Here is a 12,418-nt window from a genome sequence, read left to right as displayed (position 1 = left end):
GCTTGTGTGTTTTGGTATTTTTATGACAGTTTTAAAGAATGCATCTAAGATGCGTGTTAGACAAGTAATACTAAGGGGTTTATTTACTAAAGCTGGAGAGTGCAAAATCAGTCTCACTTCTGCATAGAAATAAAATTGTAAAGAATTTTTTTAAATAACAAACATGTTATACTTACCTCCACATTTTCTGGGGTCGCTTGGCAGCTGTCTCTGGTCCTCTCCGCAAGAACTCCACACATTCATGCGAGTGAACTCGCATGGTGTGGAGTCCTTGCGGGTGCGCTCCCGTGATACAACGAGCGGCTACATCCGCTCACTGTATCACTCGGCCCTGCCCCCCGACATTCCGTGTCAATGGTTGCGCTGCTTTCAATCCATCCGCTCTAGCCAATCAACGGCCAGGCTGAGCGGCAAAGAGGATGTCTGGCCCGAGCGCGGGACTTTCAACATTGCTCTGTGGTCCAGTTCTGATGCTCACATATCCATTGTAGGTCCTCTTTGCTGTGGACACAGGTCAGCATGGGCATCCTGACTGGTCTGCGGCTATGCAGCCCCATACACTACAAACTGGAATGCCATACGGGCGTTCCCCACTTTAATGGCACTTTAAAGTCAGTAGACAATGGGATTTATTTACTATCGCTGGAGAGTGCAAAATCAGGCTTACTTCTGCATAGAAACCAATGAGCTTCCAGGTTTTATTACCAAAGCTTACTTGAACAAGCTGTGGTTAGAAGCTCATTGGTTTCTATGCAGAAGTGAGCCTGATTTTGCACTCTCCAGCGATAGTAAATAAATCCCATTGTGTACTGACTTTAAAGTGCCATTAAAGGCTTATTTAAAAAAACAAAGCAAACATATCACTTACCTGATTTGTGCAGTGGTTTTGCACAAAGTAGCCCTGGTCCTCCTCTTTTTGGAGTCGGCACTCCTGGCTCCTCCTTTTCAGCCAGTGCCCCAATAGCAAACCGCTTGCTCCTGAGCCGTGGCTGGGCACCACCCCCTCTCTGTCCTCTTAGGCTCACTGGCTGTAATTAACAGTAGCAGGCGCCAATGGCTCCCACCGCTGTAGCCAATGAGGAATGTGAGACCCGGTTGAAGCTAAGATCTTGTGCACATCGCTGGATGGAGAGGGAGTATTAGGGGAACCGCCGCAAAAAACAGAAGGTTTTTTACCTTCATGCATTAAATGCATGATGGTAAAAAACTTTGAGCCTTTAAAACCAATTTTAAGATGTAATTGTAACAAGATAATCTAAGTGATCCACTTAACCTGTCAGTGGTCATAAAGTTATGGTTTACTGGTGTATGCTGAATTTTTTTTCACGTTTTATGTTTTTTATCACTGCATCTTTGTGCATGGGAGTTTATAAATATACATTTAGAAAAGAAAATGTAGCGCCCAAAAATATAAATAGACCCCTAAAAAAGGGTAAATATAGTGTGTACCCTGAAGGTAAATGACTTAATATCTAAGTCTGGTACCTCTTAATACACAATAGTGAAATTGTGAGGTGAATATTGGGAGCTATGATGTGAAAAAATGCTCCTATATAACAAACTTACATACAAATCTGTGCTATAAATCACCAAGCAAAAATACGTATGTGAGATACCTATGGTGTGATCACCATACATATGTAAGAAAATATTATATACAACCAAATAAAAATAAAAAAGGCAGTGAAAAGGACAGTTCTCCAAGGCCAACGTTCCACTGTAGATCAAGTGTGCCTTAGTGTAAAAGGCGTGAGCTCAATCCTGCAAATATCAAGAAGTTTGCTAGGAAAGGTGGAGTCTAAAATTGTGCATATAAACTTCCAATGTTGGGTGGAGCAAATATCTTCAATACCAAAAAGTCTTCAGCACTGGACACGTAAATAGATAAATGGGTGGGTACCCTTACCAGAACTGGTGGACCCTCTCAACCACCATACGGTGGGAGGGTCATCAAGGCTTGTATAGACCGATTGTCTGGGTCCAATGGTCCTCACTCCGCGTGTCCAATCCAGAAATGGTTAATGAAGCACTTGTTCTTCCAAGATAGATAGCCAAGGTTGGTTGATCGATAGTAGCTCAAAACACCCAAAGTGGTAAAAAAGGAAAAAATATAGAGGTGCTCCTCATAGTGTAAAAACATTTAATAAAAAAAGCATTGCAAATACACACACGTGGCAAAGAATGCAGTAAAAATATGAAAAACTTTAAATAGCCACACGAGAAAAATAGATCACTCAGCTAGTAATCAAATGAAAAAATAGCAAAAGTAAAAAATATAATATAGCAGCAAACTCCCACCTTGGATAAAGGTGTGGGGAGTGTTCCAACAAAGTTGAGAGTGCAATGGGGATGCAGTGGAGTAATCACCCGACCGGTTTCGTCACTAACGGACTTCTACTGGGGTATCTGGTCCTCCTCTGCTCCCCCCATTGCATTAAATACCTTACATCCAGGTCCCTGATTGCTGACATCTGTTCGTCCATGTCTAACCGGCGTGCGTTCCATCGCAGGGAACCGGAAACGTCGTCTGCATTCCAAAAGCCGGAAGTAGTGGGGCGGGGCTTAGCGTCAAAAACGCCGGCGTCCAGACGTATTAAACGTCAGGACATCCAGGATGACTCAGTCACTCCTCCCATCCTCCTCCTTGACAGGCAGGAGGTGTGGTAGTCAGCAAACCAATGGGCATTAATCAGCAGCCCTTCCGCAGCGTCATGACGTCAGCGCCGTACGCCGCGTTCCACGATGCGCTCCAGGCATGTCACAGGCAGACGTCAGTATTGAAACACAGACGCTCCAGGACACACAGCGTCATGTATCAGCCCAAAGGTGGCAAAGAACCCACCGGGGTTATCCGAGGTCACCCTGAGTTTGCGCATCATTATATATACACTTTTTTATAAATATACATTCCTAGTGCATTTGGTCCTCTGAGAATTTGAATGAATTTAAAGAAGTCTTGTGTATATGGGATTTTTTTTTTCTTCCAAACAGTAACAATATGAACACACCACTTCTGTGTTTAATGAATGACCTCCTCATTACTATTCTGACCCTGGTTTTCTACAATTTGGTGGTCTGTTTTTTTTTTTCTTTTTCTAACAAAATAAACAGGCAGGGTAAGAGATAATGAGCATGCCCCTCTCTTTTGGCTGCAGACGCTGCCTGTAATTATTGTAATCCATAACACATTACTTGTATAGAATAGACATGCTGGCTATGTATAAGTTGATTCTTCCTTTCATCTCTGTCTGTGTACCTGTATGTTTTTTGCAAGCTTCTTTGTTCTTTCATCTCATGCATAAAAACGCTTATAAGGAAAGTGTTTTGTTATATTTTATATGAAGTAGCGTTATTCTGAAATCTAGTTCTGTGTAGGTGTTTTCATAAGTGAGATTAGGTTAAAAAACACTGCTATTGGCGACCATTATATTGTATTGTGTAGTCAGCACTAAGCAGACTTGACAGCTTTTTCAACCTTTTTGACTCTCTATAAGACTTAGCCATACAAATATAACTCTGTGTAAAATTAACCACTTGCCCCCCGTAAGATTTACCCCCCTTCCCAACCAGGCAATTTTTTGCAATATGGCACTGTGTTATTTTAACTGACAATTGCGAGGCCGTGTGACACTGTACAAAAATAAAATGCATGTCCTTTTTTTCCCCACAATTAGAACTTTCTTTTGGTGGTTTTGCATTTATTTTGTTCTCTATAAACTAAGAACAACAAACAATTTTGAGAAAAAAATATATATTTTTTACTTTTTGCTCTAAAATATATCTAATAAAAAAATAAATTTAGGCCAATATGTACTCTGCTACCTATTTTTGATAAAAAAAAGTTTAAAAAACCCAATAAGCGTATATTGAGTGGTTTGCACAAAAGTTTTAGCGTCTACAAACTATGGGATTTTTTCGTTGTTTTTACTAGTAATGACGGCGAACAGCAACTAACTATATCAGACATATCTGACATCTAATTGACACTTGTGACAATTTTTGTGGACCAGTGACATTATTACAGTGATCAGCGCTAAAAATATGCACTGTATGAATGACACTAGCAGGGAAGGCGTTAACATCAGGGACAATCAAAGGGTTAACTGTGTGCCTAGTTAATGTTTTAGTGTAGTGGGGGTGATGCTTTTACTAGCGGAAGGCATGAATCAGTGTTCCTGCTTTACAGGAAAACAGGATCCATGCCTTCTGTACTGACAGAATGACAGTCTGCCTTGTTTACATAGGCAGACTCCTATTCTGTCAGTGTACCAAATGATCAGTGGGTGCAAGCAGACATTGGCTACGCGGGACCCGCTGATCAGCTCCCGCTGTGTAAAATCACAGTGGGACCGAGCGGCGGCACGCCTTTTACCCAGAGGTGCAGGATCACGTACTGTATATATACATGATCCTGCGCAGCACGGCTGCCCTGTAGCAGTAAATCTGCTATGGGGCGTTTGTCAAGTGGTTAAAAGGAAAAGTCTGCTTAGTCCTCAGTCAATATAAGAAAGGTCTCATGCACACTGGACTAGTGGCATCTAGCGAGTTCTTTTTTTCTGCCTCTAAATGCTGATGCATGTTAGCATATGTGTCCATACACACATAGGTGTTTAGAGGAAGGGACGTGGAGAGAAAAAAATGAAACCCCCTGCCAGTGCATCCAGGAGCATCAGCGTTTTGGACGAAAAACAGCTTGACGCCTGTAAACGCATCTAAATGTGTGTTAATGCTAGCCACGTTTAGCACTTGAGCTTTGATTCATTTCAGTTGCCAGAATAGCTTATTATGCTGTTATGCTGGTCAATTAATTGAATTAGCGCCAAGTGTTTTTTATATTTTTTTTGCCAAAACACTGCTGCCAGGAGGAAAGGGGAGATCTTAAAATATCCAGTGTGCATGAGGCCTAAGAAGTCAATGTGAAAGCGTGCAACAAGTACTTTCATTTTTTTTATTGTTCACAGCTACCGCAAAATGGTAAAGTTTCAGTCCATAATACTTAATTATTTTAATTATTTTTTTTACAAGTTTGAGTATTTACTCTTATCTAGAGATCAAAATCTTGCCATATGCTGACCCCTGTTTTATTTTTTAAATCACCACAAAAGACTTGTCCCTTGAAGAGTACAGTATAATTAGTGCCGATTAAGGAATGTGTCAATAGCGCTGACTTCAATGGCATTCATAAAGAATATATTTTTGATCTTCAGAGCTGTTAAATTCTTGTCATGTATCACGGTGCCCCCCCCCCCCCCATTTGTTGCTGACATCAGAAAGTAAAATTGAAGAGAAGAGTCAGCACCATTGGATAATCCATCTGTAATCTTTAATTTATAACACCAAGTATAAAAAGACAAGCAAACGCGTTTTCGCAGTGAACAAGGCTTGTTGCCGAAACACGTTAGCTAGCCTTTTTATACTTGGTATTATACATTAAAGATGAAATATCCAGTAATGCCAGCTCTTCTCTTCAGTTTTTATCAAGTTCTCACCATTTTGGGTGTAGGAAGGACATCCTGAGATTTGGGTGTGTCGGTGTTACCTGCTAATCCGGACATCATAGTTCAGAGCGGTGTTCACCCTAAATTGCTATATGACATCAGAAAGTAGCAGCCTATAGATATGTTTTGTAGAAGTTTCTCTAGTAGAATAATGTTATTTTACATGAGGATTTTGGCTTTGTGGTGATATTGTCACCTAATGTATGAAAGCCATAGCTTGAATATAGCTGTTTTTTTTACATTTCTGTTCTTTGTTTTTTGTAGAGTTGGGATTTTATTGTTTGAAAAAACATCAATCATGGTCTGCTAGATCTGATATTGTGCTCAACAAGTCAACATACAAAAAAGGGATACAAAATAAATACAAATTGGGACCAAATTTACCCAAGGTAGCAGTTATTAGTAAGCCATCACATTGTATTATTACACAATTTCAGATTAATATTCTCTCTCCAAGATCAACCATGCATTGTATACTACATCAGAGAAATCTGAAATAAGATGATCATGTTTTGTAAATGTAGGCATTCAAGCATTGGTTACAAACTGCAATTTGAAAACTGTACAAGGAATAAACTGACATAAAGCTCCAGCACCAAAGTGTTGCTGTGACTTAATAGAGCTAGAATTTAATTTGTTGCACATTTCTGTGGGGATGAAAGACCCTTGCTGGATCACTAGATGCCCAGAGTTTCATTTTAATGCACAGCAGATGAGTTCCCAAAGACAAAAGGAACTGATTTGCAACATCTGAAAGTTTCTCAGGAAGAGTCGAATGGAAGCAAACCACACCATTGCAGGAATCATATGTGACCAACACATAAATGGCTTGGCTTCTTGATGTTAACATGTCAAATAGTGATGAACGTATTTGTACACATTCAATTGGGTCTTTGTTCTGTGACATAAATACTCCACTCACATATTGACAACACGTAAATTGAGTCTCTAGATCACAACTGTTTGTTTTTTTGGAAACAGACTACAATTTAATTCTATGATCATTTTAATTTAGTAGAAATAATGTTTCCTATTTTTAAATCTCTGGCAATAGTTATTGTTCTTTTTCTATGTTTATGCAGCAGTAAAGTCGGTTATGAGTGAATCCTCACTGATAAATAGGTCCCCTGTCTACTTTCCTCTCTGGAAAGTCCACCCGCTAGATTCACAGGGCCTCTCCTGTTTACTTTACCCTTTTGCATTCTGCTTAAAGCGGTTGTAAAGTCATACAGAGATTATTGTCAGCTCCTCTGTTCTATAAAGCTATACAACATTCAGTACTTGTTTGTTTAAAATTATACCGCTAAATAGCCTTTTTTAGATCGGTTCTCTTTGGTCATGTGACCTCTGAGCCACTCTCCTCCTCCATTCCAAGGGCTACAGTGGGAGGGGCTGAGATCCCTCTTTGAGGTCAGCCAAGAGGTCACGTGACCGATGTGCTGTCTGCTCAGCCCCTCACTCTGTAGCCCTTGGAACGGAGGAGATCGGCCGGAGGTCACGTGACCGAGGAGAGCCGATCTAAAAGAAGGTATTTAGAGGCATAATTTTAAACGAACAAGTACACAGTGTTACATAGCTTTGTGGAATAGAGGGGCTGGCAATAATCCTTCTTTGATTTTACTGCCAGCTACTAATAGCGGCAGACGGGGAGGGGCGGGTTTGTTTATCTGCTCAGACCCAGGAGCTGAAAGACAGGGAGAGGGGGGAGAGAGAAGAGCAGCAGGATGATGGCGGCACGAAAACTGACCACGGTATCATGTATCAGCAGCCATGATTACCATGGTCAGTTTACATAGGAGGACACAGGAACAGGCAGGATCAACCAGTTTTTTTTAGAACATAGAGATGGACAAATGACACTGCACACACACTTTGCTGTGCACCCTGCTTTAAAGGAACAGTTAGTTGTTATAGTCACCCTAGGGATTTAGTTAGGATTATAGATAATAGCATATGTATATGAAAGTGTAGAACTGTTTTTCATCTTTCCTTGGCATCAAAAACACTATACTATCAGCATTGGTATTTAGGCACAGAAAACCAATATACCATGTTTGATTTTCTATGTCTCTAGGGCACTCATTGGGGTAATTTCTGTTGACTGTAGTTCACCTGACCTAACAGAGGTTATGAAAGTGTTAAGCATACACAATACAAGTGTAAAAAAACTTATTTGGTGGATTGTACATACGTGTCTGACTCATTCCTAATATCATTGAGACTTGAAATAAAGGAAGTGGGGAGCAGACCTGATCACTGGTACTTGATGACACAAATACTTTATAATTGAATACCTTTTGATTATAAAGTACAACTTGTAAATACAAATTTGAATATACCCTAATTTTGTTTAACACAGATTTTTTTATCATATCATCTCTCATATTTTAATATAACATATTTTTTGCAAAAGTACACGTTCTGTCCTATAGTCTTGCCAGTATACCAATAGAAAAGGCCCATTGTTGTGTCTTTGTCCTCTTAAACACTACACTGTAGTAAAAGTAAACATATCCTGAATCCATTTGTAGTGTGCAGTAATAGGTTTTGACATCTCCGAAACGCAGCTAAGTTTAGACAACGCAAACCTGGAACCAGAAGGATTGAATTAAAACCAGGTGATGCCAGACATCCAGTCTACAACCTGAACGTTTAACTACCAAAAAACATCTGTTTCTGTGTTTGGAAAGTTTTTTTCTTTTCTGAGATATTTTGAAGTGTTTTCTAAAGATGGGAACAATTTTAGAAAAAAAAAATCCCTGCACATGCATTTGTAATTATCTGGTTGATTCTGTATATTCAATGCTTTTGAGTCGAGCCACATATGATTTTAATCTGATGGAGCCAGTATGTTTTGGACAGATCCCATATTTCCACATGGCCAACTTTCCAGTACTTTCAAAAGTCTGAATATACTGTAGTTTTATAGGCAGATACAGATGCTCTATTTAAGGAAATCAAATTATATTCATGTTTGGATTTGATTTTTTTTTTAAATGTCTAGAATTTTCTAAAGGTTCACAGTATCCTTTCATTTTAAAAATGAAATAATTTCATCTGTACAACAATGTTGAAATGTACATTTGATATTCAAATGCTGATCATTTTTTGTAGTAGCTAACAAGTAGCAAATTCCCCAAGATAGCAATTGGTAACCATTAGGCCCCTTTCACATGATCGACCCCCTCGGATCCGCCTGTCCGTTTTTTAGGTGGATCCAAGAGGGCCACCTATTGATTTCTATGGGCAGGCAGATGTCAGCAGAGATGTGTCCGCTTACACCCGACTGCCATCCAATCCGACAAGATCCGCTCAAAATAGACGGATGCCGATACGTTCTCCATCTGTAGAAAAAGAAACAATGAAAAAAATTGCAGGATTTATTGATTAAAGACACAGCATCCGATAAATTTTGACCGCATGAATCTGGACATGAGCCATTGCCAGTCGGGGTTCTGCATTCACAGGCTGATCACTGTGACCTTTAGAACCAAAGAACCCCTTCTCTAATTCATCCTTTTTTTTATATACGTATACTTATACTTATTTTTGTATATAAAACGCATTGTTATACAAAGAGCAGAGCAATACTTTTCTATCTTTCATTTCTAGCCACTTTTATCATAGCTTCTTTAAAAACTTTCAGCAAAGTTAGGCAGATGATCGAAAGATGATAAGGTATCAAATGTATTTTATAGACCTAAAACTAAGTCACTTTAAAGAAAAAACTTGCAATGAAGTTTTTTTTTCTTCTTCTTGAACATGAACATGCTTTCGCTGGTAGGATTTTCTGTCATCTGCTGCTGAAAAACCAGAGCAGATTGTTTACATAGCATTTTGCAATTTCACTATAATAAGGCAAATTCAGTGGATTTGCACAAATGTCTCACCATGTGTTCAGAACACATTTCGTACTTTTTCCACCTGTGCTTGTAATTTACAGTTCGTTTTATGTTACTCTTTGAGGCAATGAATATAGTTAGGCTATTAAATATTCTAACAGAATATTTGCTTGTTTCCAATCTTCAGAGTTGCTGGAACTGTGGACGGAAGGCGAGCGAAACTTGCAGCGGCTGCAACACCGCCCGGTATTGCGGATCTTTTTGTCAGCACAAAGACTGGGAGAAACATCATCACATCTGTGGACAGACTATTCAAGCCCAACAGCAAGGGGAGACACCAGCAGTCAGTTCCTCGCTTACACCCAGCAGTGGTGCAGGAAGCCCCATCGACACACCACCAGCAGCCACACCACGGTCTACCACTCCCGGCACACCATCCACCCTAGAGACTGCTGCCCGTTAAAAGAAGAAAAATACTGATAAACTTAATTCTTTAAAAACTTTAAAAACTCAATGAAACCAAGTCCTCATACTCAGATATTCAAAGATGTAAAGAAGAACTATCCCAATTCAGTGCTACAATAACCATGAACTACTTTTACCTTGAGGTAGTAATAAAAAAACGTGAAGGCCAGTAACGGGTCACAATAACTTCTTAAAAAAAAATCAAAGATATCTTTTCATTAGAAAACTGAGAGTACAAAATATAACACAATGTTAAAATTGACCTCTTCCCTGGTATTTTTCAGTAGCTGGGATTTTAAACTAGATGACCTCATTAACAGATGCTTTACCAAACAGCGAACCAAGAGATTGCTAACTGCTGTTGAGAGCAAAAAATGGAAAAGGAAAATTACATTGTTCTTTCTAGCGATGAAGGAGAAAGGAAATGGTGACAAAACCTCCTTAAGGGCATGAGTCGGATATGGCAGTAGACAGTTAACAAGATAAGGAATGGCATCCAAGGGAAACGGACTGATATTTGAAGACCCGCTACAAAACCTGCAGATGTGCAACAGATTGGAAAGGAACGCAGATGTTCTTCTTAAGTACAATAATATCCAGGTCAACAATACATAAGATGATTTGCAGCGGGTTGTGTGATTACAGCAGCAGCGAAATACCATCATGGAAAGGCTTCCTTTTAAAAGGGACGGTCTCATCGTATCATTAAGTAGCAAGCTGGCAATCATGACACCAAGCAGTTGCCCCAAAAATAAATAAAAAAAAACTTTTAAAAGTTTAATCATTTTTTTCAAAGTTCCAGAGAGACAATCGGGTCTATTCTAATATTTTTTTTAATCAAAACAACAAAACAATTAAAAAAAATGTATACATAGTGGCTTCAGCTCCAGCCTACATTTAAAAAAAAAAATTCCATCCCATACTCTTTCACTTAAAAAAAACCTAGTAGTTCTCTCTGTGTTTAAAACACTCTTGTCCTGTGAGGTTCCCCAATGGTGTTTTTCTTGTAAATGTGATGGACAAATGTGAATATGCATTGTAGTTTTAACCATGCCCACATTTAATCTCTTTATTCTTAGCTGGTGAGATAAACTGTCTCTTTCTATGCTGCTTTTATAACTGTATATGTAAGTGATACTTCTCTAGTAGTTACAAACAGCCCTTTTTAGTTCATCTTCAGAAAAAGAAAAAATTTACGCTATCTACCGGAGCTGCTAATTCACTCTGTTATATGATTTTTTTTATGTCCTAAAACTAGCATGCTTCACGGAATGCTAACCTATCAGTGTTTTTGTAGGAGGGATGTACATAAATGTATTTTTGCACTGTCATAATGATTCCCTAGGCATGCATTATTTTGGCAATCTCCTTTTTAAATACTCGAGAACCACATCATTGATCTGTTTGCATAAAACCATAGTGATTTTGTATTTAATTTTTTTTGAATTTTTTTCTAGTTTTTTAATTATTTAAGACTCACAAATAGAGATTTTTTTTTTTTTTTTACAAAAAAAAAACAAAAAACAAAATTTCACTTAGGTGTTAAAAATGCAGTGCATGTGTATTGCTGTAAAACATTGTATTTCTAATTTTTACAATGACAAATTAGATTTCCAAATGCTGAGGTGTAGATTGACGGCTTTAACTGCTGAATGTCAGGTCATAAAGTGTTCTGCATAATGGGAAGTCAGCCAAAGACTGATCTTAAGGACCAAAATTATTATTTTTTGAAAGTACCAATACTAATATTCCAAAAGATCAGATGATTAAACTTGTCATATAAGGTTTAGTGTAAATTTAATGACCCTTTTTGTTGTCCAGTGTCCAGACAAGAATTTACAGATAATGATCACTGTTTTAGCTTAGATAGGAAATATTTAAATCAAGCTTGAAGCAAACCTAAACCCAATCACTAAAAGCTTTAACATATTAATGCCATTTTTAAAGTTGCCGCTTTCATAAAAAAATAAATACCTTGTGAGCAAGACATGAAGGGCCTTGTTCACGCATTTCCTGTTATGGGGTGACAGCTGTTTCCCAGCTGTGCTCCTGCATTTGCACTCTAACACATGTACCTCTGATATTAACTACAAGTGGTACTGCTGACCAGGGCTTTTTTTTTTCAAACAATAGGTGCTGGAACTCAACCACGACCCCCCAAAACCTCTCCCCCCCCCCCCCCCCACACACCCTCCAAATCCCATCAAATAGTGTGTGTGGTCAGATTTCACAAATAGTAGGAGGATCTTAAATGGGCATTAAATACCAGGATTGCATTACATACAGAGTGCAGAGTTCAGGGGGGGTTACACACAGAGTGCAGAGCTGTCACTTGTAAACACAGAAACCTGACTTCTGTGTTGACAAGTGATTGCAGTGAGCAGGCACCAAATTGTCTGAGCCAGAGGTGGTGGAACTGAGTTCCACCAAGTTCCACCTGAAAAAAGCCCTGCTGCTGACACATTGTGCAGGCATGGTCCTCCATTGTCACCATCAAGAAGCCGGACCAAAGCAGTAATGTGTATGTGATGCTGAAACAAATGCATGCAAACAGGTAGTAGGTAGAGATCAGCACTGAGAGGTAAAAAATAATGAAAAAAAAATAAAAACAGT

General features: G+C 39.0%; 1 protein-coding gene across 4 annotated transcripts in view; it reads left to right on the top strand.

Annotated features, from left to right (window-relative positions):
* Positions 1-10,625, top strand: part of RUNX1T1 (RUNX1 partner transcriptional co-repressor 1) — a 195,636-nt gene extending 185,011 nt beyond the window's left edge. For all 4 annotated transcript variants that reach the window (XM_040354624.1, XM_040354625.1, XM_040354623.1 and 1 more), the window contains exon 11: positions 9,528-10,625. In XM_040354624.1, coding sequence (XP_040210558.1) covers positions 9,528-9,803 — 276 coding nt within the window. In that variant the 3' untranslated portion in view covers positions 9,804-10,625. The remainder of the gene's footprint in view (positions 1-9,527) is intronic.
* Positions 10,626-12,418: the final 1,793 nt, after the last annotated feature.

This window comes from Rana temporaria, chromosome 5, assembly GCF_905171775.1.
Source record: "Rana temporaria chromosome 5, aRanTem1.1, whole genome shotgun sequence".
Classification (NCBI taxonomy): domain Eukaryota; kingdom Metazoa; phylum Chordata; class Amphibia; order Anura; family Ranidae; genus Rana; species Rana temporaria.
This window is presented reverse-complemented; position numbering and strand designations above follow the sequence as displayed.